This window comes from Indicator indicator, chromosome 2, assembly GCF_027791375.1.
Source record: "Indicator indicator isolate 239-I01 chromosome 2, UM_Iind_1.1, whole genome shotgun sequence".
Classification (NCBI taxonomy): Eukaryota; Metazoa; Chordata; class Aves; order Piciformes; family Indicatoridae; genus Indicator; species Indicator indicator.
Genome location: NC_072011.1, coordinates 51,400,787 through 51,413,415, shown reverse-complemented (window position 1 = coordinate 51,413,415; position 12,629 = coordinate 51,400,787). Strand labels below are relative to the sequence as shown.

The following is a 12,629-nucleotide window of genomic DNA, read 5'->3' as shown; positions in this document are numbered from 1 at the left end:
GGACAAACTATTCGGTCTGTGTGGGACAGAGAGAAACAATTTCATACTGAGTACCAGGGCAACTCTAATGGTCAACCCTGCTGTATATGTAACTGAAGTCCTGCTGTCTGTAGGAATTAGTGGAGAGGCAGCATATACTTCTATCCTTTTTGTTTTCGTACTGCTCATCTGTTTACCTTCAAGGCAGTACCTGTCTGATGACCATTTGGGACTTTATCAAGTAATACAGAGGTTATGCTGCTTTGAGGAAACTTGCCCCATTCAGTAAGGGCAGTGAAGATGTCAACTAAATTGTCAAAACATGGGACTTTTGATTGTATTTATAAACAGTGGTTGTTTTATTTTGTGGAAAGAAAGTATCGCAGTTTTATTTAAGCAATGTGCTTTGTGGAGTTTGGAAAAACATCTGTCCTCTTCGCTTAAATGGTTCGAGGTATGGGGTAAGGGCATACTTAGTGATTTTGATTTTTATTATAGCCTTTCTTTTTTGTTGACAGGAGGCAAAAGTGAAGGAGAGGTCATCAGTATGTACAGGGGGAGAAGTTGTAGTAGACCTTTAATATCTCTTTCAATTGAATACAGTTAGAGTTTTTGAAGGACTTCAACCAAAGTTAAACAGCATGTTAAATGCTGGTGTTGCTGCTCAGAAAGGGACTGAATATATCCCTGTTAAAATACACAACAGATGCTCAGGACAGGGAAGAGAAAAAGAAGAAAGGGAAGAGATAGTAGTATTTTTGTTACAGATGGGAAATTAAAAGGTGTGGGGTCATATACTGTGTATTTGCCTGGAGAAGGCTTGGGACTCGAATCATAGCTCTTAAAATTGTGTTGCCTTTAAGGCAACACCATAAATACTGTGCTCAGGCTGGTGAAGACTATTAAGAGCTGCATCTGTTAATTCTGGAACTAGCTGCATAATTTTGGTACCATGAGGCAGGCTGGTCCTATGGCTACTATCAGAAGTTCATTGTAGATTTTTATTTCTTCCCAGATGTTCACACTTCTCTACTAGCTTTGAAGTGACATTCCCTTTTCTAGCAGGATTGGTTCTATGCCATTAGACAAACCCTGGATTCTTTTCACTGTTGATTCCAAATCTAACAGAAGCCGATGTGGCTCATGAGTGTTTACTTCTTTGTTTGTGCATTGGCATTATCATTGAACTTCACCAGTGAGAGAGCTTGCCAGGACTGAACACAAAATGTAAATGAAAGTGGGTATATTGTTAGAAACACTAGTAAACATTTTCTGTGTGTCTGTACGTCAATGCAGACTGGGGGCATATGGGAAAGTCTTTCTTGTTTTGCTGTGAGAGTTCTGAAATATGCTGCAGTTTCAATGCCTGAATAACACATAGGCTGAAACTACATTTTTTTCATTAAAATGGCCTTGTTTGTGGTTCTTGCCAGTAGTGATTGTCTGGCTGAGCAGGGACATCCGCTTTGACACCAAGAGTATGAGGGCTGTCTGTCGGAGGCTGAGATTCTAGTTTCCGACCTGATTTATAAGCGGTTTATACTTAGAGCTTTCCTGTTTAATAGTTAAATAAACTGTTTAATGTTTAAAAAATAAAATTCTTCTGATAATTAAACCAGTATGGAGGAAAAAAAGCCGAGCATAGCCATGTCTTATTGGAGCCTTTCAGTGTGTTCCCACAGTTTAGATCTCAGTTCTGCTATGAATGAGGTCCTGGTTGCAGAGCACTGTGAAAAGCTCATGTAACCCAGCATTGTGAGCATGACTGTATTTTTTTTTTATCCACTTGTTTCCTGTTCACAGAAGAGACTGACAGGATGGTGGGAAACACACTGCAGGGAAAAATACCGAATAATATCTGGGAAGCAGATATGGGGCCTGGAAAAATTTTCAATCTACTTATTTCTGCTGTTGCTGTGTTACTCTGTAGATCCAAAACTGGAAGATGATTTACACAGACTATGTGTGCCACCTTGATTTTATGTTCTGCCCTGGAATACACCCTCTTTGTGGCACTCTGACACTGGAAATTATAAGGGTACCCAAATAGTGACAGTCATCACTTCAGTTTAGCTCTCAAAGATATCTGGCTCTTTCTCATTGCCTGTGGGGCACATCACCAAGATCTACACTTGGTTCTAGGTAAAGCAGTGTTTTGTTTTCCTTTTCACTATAAATAATGCAGCATAGGAGTGGGAGTCAAGGGAGTCAGAAAGTAAGAACCCTCCTGATGTAATCTCCTTTCCTGGCAGCAACCTACATTCAGAACATTAGAAAAAAATCTGGCAAAAACATAATCATAAAGAGAAGATGATAGCATACATCTGACAGCCAGAATAAGAGGGTGAATTGCATCCTTTCTTTTTCTGTGATGTGTACAGCATATTTGAAAACAGGGTAATATGTTTTTATAGCTCTGGGAGGCAGAGATGGAGCTGAGTATGTAATTCAGCCTTAGTGCTGTGAAGGTTAATATGAGCATCCCATAGCAGAAGGATTGTAGCTTGAAGAAGCAAAACAATATGACATGTTTTTTGGGGAGGGTGAAAAAAAATCCCTAATCAAAAAAGCAAGTACATGGAGATGGAGATCAAAAAGCAATGCTGTAGATAGCGATCCTGGCTGGTTAAAAAGTTGCAGTGTTAGTTAAGGATGCTGAAGTAGGTAAAATAAAATGCAGTTGGTTACCAAGTCGTCTCTGTAAAAGCAAGAAAAAGGAATTTGATTAACTTCAGAATGGTTCACATGTAAAGATGGGAAAACAAGTAGGCAAGAAGAAATGGAGATAGCAATTTTAGGAGCTCCTGAGATAGGGTAAAGGGTGTTACTGTCTTGAAAATTGTCGTTGGCTTCTTTGTTGCAGTGTCTTCTGAGCTCATTAGCAAGTTCATGGTGATTTTACTTGCACTGTTACTTTGAGTATTTTCTTGCATTTAGCATTTTTGATTGCTCATACTTTATTGAAAGGGGGAGTGTTCAGGAATGCTAACTCTTAAAAAAAGAAAGCAAAACAAAACCCCAAAAAACAAACCCTGACCCCTCAATACTTTCTGCCATGCTGCAGAAATGGCCATCAATAATTCCATCTGGACTTCTCTGCTTTTTGAGCAGAGGCCTCCATGCATCATATACCCTGCTGTTTATAGAGGTGGCTGTACATATGGCATGAAATCTCAGCCAGGGTTTGAAACTGCCTGTGTTATCTAGGCACAGTGGGAGCTTTAGGAATTGGACTTCATTTATGGAAGTTATCCATGTGTCTTGGAGATGCCCTGTGCTTTCTGTGGCCAGAAAAGATCATTAAGCACAGAGGCTGGGAAACGGCCAGGTGAGGCACTGGTAGGAGCAACCTCTGTTGTATAAACATAGTTGGAAAAAAAGCTGCCTTTACTTGCTTTGCTGAACAGTATCTTGTGTATTCCTGAGGCTTTCTTGTGACCTTTTGACAGTCAGGAAACACAAGTGGCCCCTGCTATTATAAAATAAAAATAAAAATATTAAAAATAATTATTATAGAAAAAATATATTAAGAACAAAACCCAAAAAGCCTACTGTATAGTACTCCTGTTAAAAGTACTGAGCAATTCAGGTGAAGACAATCTGATCTCTATTCTAGAGAAGGGTTCTGAGATCAAGAAAGAAAATAGTCTTCTAAGATCACTGTGTCTTGAATAGGTTTTCCTACATGAGTGACAAAAATGATGTGTGGTGCTGTTTATTCTGGCTTTTCCAGATGGTCAAAATCTTGTTGATTATTATATATTACATTGGCTCTCAGTATGTACATCCTTCTCATTAAACATAGCTCACAAGGGACACTGAAGAGAAAAACTGCTCAGAGCAAGCAAGTCTGAAGTCTGCCTTTGGCTCTTCTTATGCTTGTAAAAGCAATGGTTATTTTTTTTTTTTTTTTGTCATCACTGAAGGTGCAGGGACAATCTGAAAACTCATGTACAAGCTCTTTACAGGCCTAGGCCTGGTGACTTTGGGATCTCCTGATTGTCATATACCTCACAATTGGAGAAGGAGTCTTGTTATGATGCAAGTTAAGACTGCAAACTGAAAAATGGTGCCTTCAAGAAAGCCACATTATGATATACAGCAGCCAACTGCCTTATTCTGAGCCCTACAGTCAAATACCACTAAATATCACCAAATATCAGTGTGGTGACTCCTATGAAATGAGAGTGGTAGGCAGGGTCTTGTTCCATAGAACTTCACTGCTATCACTAGGGTCTTTTTAGCAACCTCAGCAGAACTGCCAGAAATATGGAAAGGAGAGGGCTGATTGACAGTTTTTCTTCTCAATGTTGTGTGAAGATAGATACCAAGGAAAATTGACAGCAGCATCTGAAGAGGTCATTATCTAGGTTATTTTTTTTTTGTTAATCTGCAGGTTCTAATCTCACAAGCAATTTTCATTAGTAGTTTAACACAGTAATCAGAAAAGTAGTTTTATGCAGCACAACTTACTCCCATCTGCAGCCCTTGCTCTGATCCTGATAACTTGTTTCTCTCTTGAATTCAGTAGGGTCTTAAGTTCACACTAGGCTGATTGTGAGCAGGCTCAGGACAAGGTAAGCTGAAAGGCAACTTGCAAAGTATTTGCCTTTCATGGGAGGATTTGCAGGCTAGACCAGAGCTCCTAAAGCCTGGCTTGTGAAGTTGGGTGTAGGCTGAGTTTGTTAGGGGGTGATACTCCCTCTTTGCAGAGAATTATGAGGTCAGACAAACTGGTCATGCTCTTGAGTTGAGACTCTATTGTTGTCGTGGTCTAGGCAGTCTAGGCACAGTCGGCCTGTTCTCAAGTCCTGCACAGAACCAGCAAGACCCTGTTGTGTGCAGCTGTCACATGTATATGGGTCTCTTCCAGGAGATTACAAAGTACTTCATAAGTTCAAATATTCACTTTGTAGATGAAGCCCAGAAATAGTTTTTAATCCAGAAGTTTAAAAAGCTAATTAGAGGCAGCAAACTTAACTAATACTCGCTTTAACTGCTTTGCCATTTTTGCTAATAGAGGTTTGCAAACCCCTCAACATTAAAGTAACGTTTACAGATGGCTGATTTTGAAATGTAGCCATCTAAACTAGCACATTAACTGTTCTGCCTACTACCACTGACCTTTGATATGTTTGTTTCCAGGAACACCTGTCTGGTTCTTTGTGAAAATTGCTCCAATTCGAAATGAACAGGATAAAGTGGTTTTATTTCTTTGCACTTTCAATGACATAACGGCTTTCAAGCAGCCCATTGAGGACGATTCATGCAAAGGTTTGTCTTTGTCACAATTATATATTTATACTGCTTCTGTTCATTTGCCCTGGTCTTGAAAGAACTGAAATCCTTTAAATACCAAAGGCAAAGAGCTGGATATAAAATTGCCTTGTAGCTACGCCACCAGGGACTGCATTTGTGCTGGTTTCTTAAGCAAATTTTCTCTGGCCTGTACTGGAAAGGGTCACTGCTGGATGAAACCCGCAAGTCCTTCAGGAAGTGCACAGGGTTTACTTTGCAAATAGGTGCTGCTCTTCCTTTAAAATTCATAATTAACCCACACTTCAGCATAGATTTCAAGGAGTCACGATGTTGCTAAACAGCCTCATTGATGTCAGGGTCTTTGGACCCTGTACAGGTTGTGAAGACATTCCCATCATATAAGCTGAGTCAGTGTTAAACTGTCCTGGATGAAGTATCATTGCTGGCTTTTGCTGTTAACCCTTTGCTGAGTTCCACCCTGGAAACCCGGAAGCAAACCTGTCTGTGACAGCAGCATAAGCTTGTACTCAGGTTTAGGTCCTGTCAGAAACAGACCTTTTTATAGCCATACAGAGAACTACAGACTTGTGTCCTCTGGGGTGAAAAAGGCATAAGTTCTGTTTGCATTTTTGTAGTATTTAATAATATTTGTAGTATTAAATTAAACAGGAAACTTACTGCGAAGGTGAACTGATTTACATTTATGCTCAAAATGTTATTCTTTAAAAACATAGTTTCTCAAAGTGGAAGCAACTGTTACCATGAAAAAACAAGTGCAACCTTGACAAATATGCTGTCTTCCAGGCTAATGATATTTGTTTGGTGCATCATTGCTTTAATAAAACTAAAAAACCTGTCTTGTCAGAAAGCTAGGGTCTGCATTATTTGTGTTTTCCTGCCTAGTGGTCTTCATTATATCCTGATGAAGACTGACAACAAAGTTAAATCAGAATGATGCAGTCAAGCTGGCTATCTTTTTTTGCTGGGAGTGAAAGGCCTTGCTTTCTGTAGTCAGTTAGATAAGCAGGGCTTTCACTCAGGGGTGGTTGCTCTGTCTTTTCATTTTGCTTGCACAGAATATCCTTCACGTGATTGTCATAATCTACTCCTGTGAAAGGAGTTTGTGCTTTGCTTTCCACACGAGGAAACACTGTAATTTTTCTGTTTTAAAGAGAAGGAAGGGAATGCTAATTTTTCTTTAAAAAGAGTTTGATCTTGAAGTTATGCTGTTCTTACAGTAATTATGGTGATTCTTAACTGCAATATCTAATAATATAAGCAATATAACCTACTTATATGACACCTGCTTGCAGAGGAGATAAGATGATAAGCAAAATGTCTTCCTCTGTACAGAGAGAGGCCACCAATTCACAGCTCTGTACTCCTTCCCTGAGTTTTGTGACTCTATGTACAGAAGGGTTCATGCACTCAACAAATTTTCCAAATATTGTTTATTAATCTCCTAAAATTAGTAGCACTGCAGCAATTTCAGGTCAGTAAAGAGTTCTTTGTTGCTGCATACACAAATCAAACATGACATAAATAAAACTGCATGTTTTATTCTAATTCTTATTTAATCCCCTCTGCCTTTCTTCTGTAAGTTACTTGCTATAGGCTCGCTTTGGAATCTTGTTGCATGCATCACAGGAGGTGATACTGTATGAGTCACTTAATGGCTAGATGAGCAATTTTCTTGGAAACAAAGAGCTGATTTGTCAAACAATTAAAGAATTTTACATGCATTATCATATCTTTAATATTAGATCTCATTGTGTAATTGTATAATGTGAGGCAGGCAGGGAAAAAGTCAGGTATGGAATGTCAGATAATTGTTGGTAGTGGACTCTAGGACTCATGGTGGGGGGAAAGCATTTTTGGAATATCTAAAAGAGGTAAAATTGTAGTAGCTTCTAAGGATCATTGCTTTTACGGACTTGAGCTTTGAGAGGACCTATCCTTTGCACTGTGTACAACATTACATAGGAATTTTGTATTATGCTTTTGAAGCATAGGAATTTTTGTAGGAATCTTTCTCATGCTCTGAACCCAAATGAAATCTCAATTGAAAACCCCAAAACTCTGAACTTAGAGATTCTATTGTTTAATTGAAGCAACTGAAAATGGATTGCTAAATAGGTTATTTTCCTGTCCTTCACCTTCAGTCGGCTTTTATTAATTATTTTTCTTTTACTATGTTCAAATGTGGAATAGGTTTCCTGTGCATAAGACCACTTAGGCTGTCTGCAAACACAGATATTTTATCCACAGAGTTGCATAGTGTAAAGTAATTTTTTTCAAAATCAATGCCTTTATATCTATGTAAAGAAAAACACTATGTAGTACAAGAACACAGTCAGTTTAAGGAACAACTACTCTGTCAGGCTAAACATGCTTAACTGTGATAGATTTCACTCTTCTGTCACCTGCTGGCTATTTCAAATAGGATTGTTCAGCTACAAACATTGTAGTGACTCCTGGAGTGAAAAGTGTTGAGGTCTAATGACAGGTGTCTGACTTGTACAAAGACATGAGTAGGCATCTTCTATCTGAAGGTGGCTTAGAGAATAGAAGGTCCTAGTACCATTTTTCATTAATTCTAATTTTTTTTTTAATTAAAAATCTCAGACATTGGAATAGATGAAACAACTATTTCTGAAGTCAGGTAAAAAGCAGGCTTCTAAATGTAGTCTTTGTTAACTTACTCAGATAATTTAGAAGATGTTTGTTTTATAATTGCTCTGGAAGTTAAGTAAATTTCCTTTTAAATGCAGCAGCTTTAAATATACTGCATTCTGAATAAAACGATTTAAAAATAGTGTTAATGATGTTGGTGATATAATACTTTTAAACAGCCTCTTTCTACTCTTCCTTGTATGTTTGTCCCTTGAAAAATCAGGGGAAAATAGGTTTACTTGAGTAGAAGTAGGTAAAATCAAGCTATAGCATAGCTAAATTTGGATTATGAAGTGATAGGTCACCTTCTCTGAATTTTGAAGTAGGTACTACATTTGGAATTCATGCATTTTGTCTGTAATGGCATTTTTGATTTGAGACATAAGACACCAAGTATGAGATGTTTGAGAATAGTGTATAAAGTGGAGTGTATCACTTGATGAAAACAATAATTTGTGCAGACAAATAGAATCTGTGCCTGCAGTCTGAGTAGCTAGTAAAAAAGGTTGCCTGAACAGGTTTTGCATATATGAATACAGTGTGGACGTATTCAGATGGATGTGTGCTGCTTTATAGAGGTTTGGAAATTATGCTTTGGATCCCAGTTTTTCCTTTTTATGCTTTATTTTTATAAAACAGGTGATCAAATTTAACATCACTGAGTCATGTAGGAGAATGGTCGTTAGCTTGCTAGCTATTGTAACCTCCTGTGTTTTGCAGCAATCATTGTCTGCAGAAGGAGCTTTATTTCACTTTTCAGCTGAGCTATCCTATGCATCACAAACAGGGCTACACAAAAAGTACTTTGATTGCACCCTCAATCTTAATTCAGGGAAAACTCCAAGTGTTTCCTTTTTTTTCCCTCCTTTTTTTCCCTCTTTTTTAATTTTTTTGTTGCTATTGTGGAGTTTTGTGTGTTCTGTTTTAAAAGATGTATTTATATGAGCAGAGCCAGTGTTTGAAATATTTTGATTAAGTTATACTCTACTTTCATCTAGATGAAATGTTTTCTTAAAAAAGGAAACAAACGAAAGGGAAGTGGTGAGTATGTTAAAAAACTTTGGTATGCTTTCTCAGTCCAGATGGAAAAATAAGACTGTTTTAGTCACGAAGTTTCAAAGGGAAGGAGCATTTAGGCTGCAGAGAGACATGATTGATATAAGCAGGGAACTTTGATGTGTAGTAAAACAAAGGTGGTTTGAGTGGAGGCAAGAACTGTTAGAATCCTAATTTACTCACATTTACACAGTTGTGTGTGAACAACAGACCCATTGACCAAATGAGCTTATTCTCTAGCAGACACTGACTCCTTGTTCTAACTCTAGGGGCTGTGTATGTCATAGATCAGCAACTTGCTAACAAGGATTCTGTAACTGCCACAGTTCCTGAGGTTTTAGTTTATGAATCATCATGATGAGACTAAGGGGAGTGGTAGGAAGGAAATAATTACCTACAGATAAATAATAAATGTTGTTGTGGATTGAGTATCAACAGATCATCCTCACCTCAAAACACAGAAAAATAGTTTCTTCAGCTTGAGAATGTTGTTAAATCCATCTTCATTTCTTAAAGAAGAGAAGTATTGGTGTTAAACATCACACCACAAAGGTGTATTTCAGTGCCATGTTTCTCCATGAAACAAAGCTGAAGGAACACCTTTTGTCCCTATTGTAGGCATCTTGTCTTCTTGGGTGTTTTCAGAAGCAGTTTCTATTCAGCTTTTTGCAATGAAATGGTGGAAAACTGAAAGAGCATCATGGAACGCAGGACAACTGAAATCGGTGCTGATAATCTGGAAGGCTGTTTATCCTTTTGAAACTGGAAATGTTTTAGTGCCATCTCATTGCTTTGTCCCTGCGTGCTGTTTTTCTGCAGAATGGAAAAAGGAGACCAAACAGTGACAAAAATTAGTTAGAATCAAAGACACAGGCACAGGCATGGGGCTGGCATTCAGTTTTATGTTTGGTTCCTGAATTCTAAGCTGTTTTCTCTGTGAGGTGAGGTCTTCTCTGAGGAATGTATGAGCCTATATGAGAACCACATATGGTCATTAGATTTCAATTCAGTTTATATTTTCCTTATTTCTGGAGAAAAAGAATGGCTGTAGGGATATAATAACTGCTTGTGGTGAAAGAGAACTTGTAATCCATATCAGCTGGTCACTCTGTCCTAACAGCACTACCATCAATATATTCTTAGACCATTCTGAAACCTAGTTTCCAAGAGTCTTGGAAAACTCCATCTTCTTCCTGTAATCAGCTCCTTACAATTTAATGTTTATGCTCTCTCCTGTGGCTTAAATCCATTATTTGACCTGTCTTCAGTGGATAAATATTTGATGTGCTGTCAGCTGTGTCTCTCCCTAGGCTTCTGGAAGAAAAATAGCAGTAAAATCAACAGGTATGTCTGTCTTTTCAATCAGTATTGGAGAAGTTATCATTCAACAGGCTTAACATTGGCATTCTCTCTCATTTTCACGATCTGCAGGTCTATTATAATTATACTTTGAAATTCCCATATTTTTATCTTCCATTCAGAAAACCAACCAAAAACCCCAAGACTCTCCCTACTGGAAAAAAACCCACAACCCAGACCCCCCAAAAAGGCAGTGTAAGGAGGGAGAGTTTTCTGTCCTGAAGATGAGATTCATACACATGAGACATCTGCACAACGACCCAGTGCTTGGTTTTAAGCATATCATCACACAGTGGCATCTGCAACTCCACATTGGGCTCCAATGTGCTCTATCCAGTGGATGGAAAGAGTTAGAGTTTGTACTCCCAGCCTGCCATTTTCAGATCAACACTAGTTCAAAAAGGCAAGCCGAAAAAGCTATGCTTCTTGATGGCAGTCTCTTGCCTATAACAGTTATATTTTCAGATTAGAGTTTGGAGTATGTGGTGAGAGATCTCATGTTTATGGGAGCAGTTCTTTCACATAGCATTTAGGCACTCACAAATGAGGTTTGCAGTATGTGGGGCAGTGAATGTGCTTAAGGGAATGCTGAGTGTAGAAGAATAGGTTAAGGTGTACCCTTCAAAAACTTTCTGAATGTGCCTTGGTATTCGTAGACAGAAATCATTCTTCAGTGATGTCTGGCAGTGTTTTTGTGCAAGACTGCTCAGGTAAGGTGCTTCCTTTTCCTCCTCTCTCTGTTTTGTCTGAATAACCCAATACTTAGAAAAGTCAAAAGCAGGATAAAAATACACACTGAAAGTACGTCCTCAGTCTTTGAAATGAATTTTGAATCATCCGGGAAAATGCCCTACCCGGCAGCCTGTTTCAAGATAGTAAAAGGGGCTGTGTTTGATGTCATTAAAAACATGACGTGTATGGTGAGGGAGGCAGATCCCGAGTTCCTTTGTGAATCTCCAACTGTCTCGTCCCTCTGGCGTCAGGACTGCCAGCTGGGGACAACCTCGTCGACTGCAGTCGGCGCGCCCAGCGCTTCAGCACCATGGCCAGCGCCGAGCCTGCAGCTCCTGCCGCACCGGCCGCGCCGCGGGGCTGGTGCCTGGGGCAGCTGTTTGAGTCCTCCTGGGACATAGAATCATAGAATGGTTTGGGTTGGAAAGGACCTATAAAGGTCAGCTAGTCCAGCCCCCTCTGCAGTAAGCGGGGACATCCTCAACTACATCAGGTTATCCAGAGCCCTGCCAAGCCTCACCTTGTGAATCTCCAGGGATGGGGCCTCAACCCTGGGCAACCTGTTCCAGTGTTCCACTACCCTCATGATAAAGAACTTCCTCCTAACGTCCAATCTAAAGCTACTTTTCTTTAGTTTGAAACCATTGCCCCTTGTCCTATCACTACAGGCCTTTGCAAACAGTCTGTCTCCATCCTTCGTGTAGGCTCCCTTCAAATACTGGAAGGTTGCTATTAGGTATCCCTGGAGCCTTGTCTTCTGCAGGCTGAACAACAATAGCTCCCTCAACCTGTCTTCATTGGAGAGGCATTCCAACTCCTTGATCATTTTTGTGGCCCTCCTCTGGACCTTGAAAGTCCATGTCCTTCATTGAGGGCTTTAGAGCTGGATACAGTACTCCAGGTGAGGTCTCACCAGAGCAGAGTCAAGTGGCAGAATCACATTTCTGGATCTGCTGGCCATGGTTCTTTTGATGCAGCCCAGGATGCGATTGGCCTTCTGGGCTGCAAGTGCGCACCGTCTGCTCATGTCCAGCTTTTTGTCCATCAGCATCCCCAAGTTCTTTTCTGCAGGACTGCTTTCTATTACCTATTCCCCAGCCTCTGTTGATAGTGAGGATTGTTCTGACCCAGGTGCAGGACCCTGCACTTGCTCTTGTTTAACCTCATGAGGTTTGCCTGGGCTCACCTCTCCAGCTTGTCCAGGTCCCTCTGCATGACATCCTGTCCCCTCTGGCATTTTGACAGCACCACTCAGCTTGGTGTCATCTGCATACTTGCTGATGGTTCACTCAATCCCACTGTCTATAGCACTGATAAAAATATTAACAGTACAGGTCCCAGTACTGACCCCTGAGGGACACTACTTGTCACCAGTCTCCATATAGACTTCGAGATATTGACCACTACCTTCTGGATGCAACCATCCAGCCAGTTCCTTATCCACTGAACAGTCCACCCATCAAATGCATCTCTCTCCAACTTAGCAAGTAGGATGTTGTGGGAGACCATGTCAAAGTCCAGATAGATCACATCCATTGGTTGTCACTTGTCCACTGACATAGTCATTTTAT

At 39.8% G+C, this 12,629-nt stretch overlaps 1 protein-coding gene across 1 annotated transcript in view; it reads left to right on the top strand.

Annotated features, from left to right (window-relative positions):
- KCNH1 (potassium voltage-gated channel subfamily H member 1) overlaps positions 1 to 12,629 on the top strand; it is a 193,470-nt gene that overhangs the window by 20,577 nt on the left and 160,264 nt on the right. Inside the window, exon 4 of the mRNA XM_054393961.1 lies at positions 5,125 to 5,253. Coding sequence (XP_054249936.1) covers positions 5,125 to 5,253 — 129 coding nt within the window. The remainder of the gene's footprint in view (positions 1 to 5,124; positions 5,254 to 12,629) is intronic.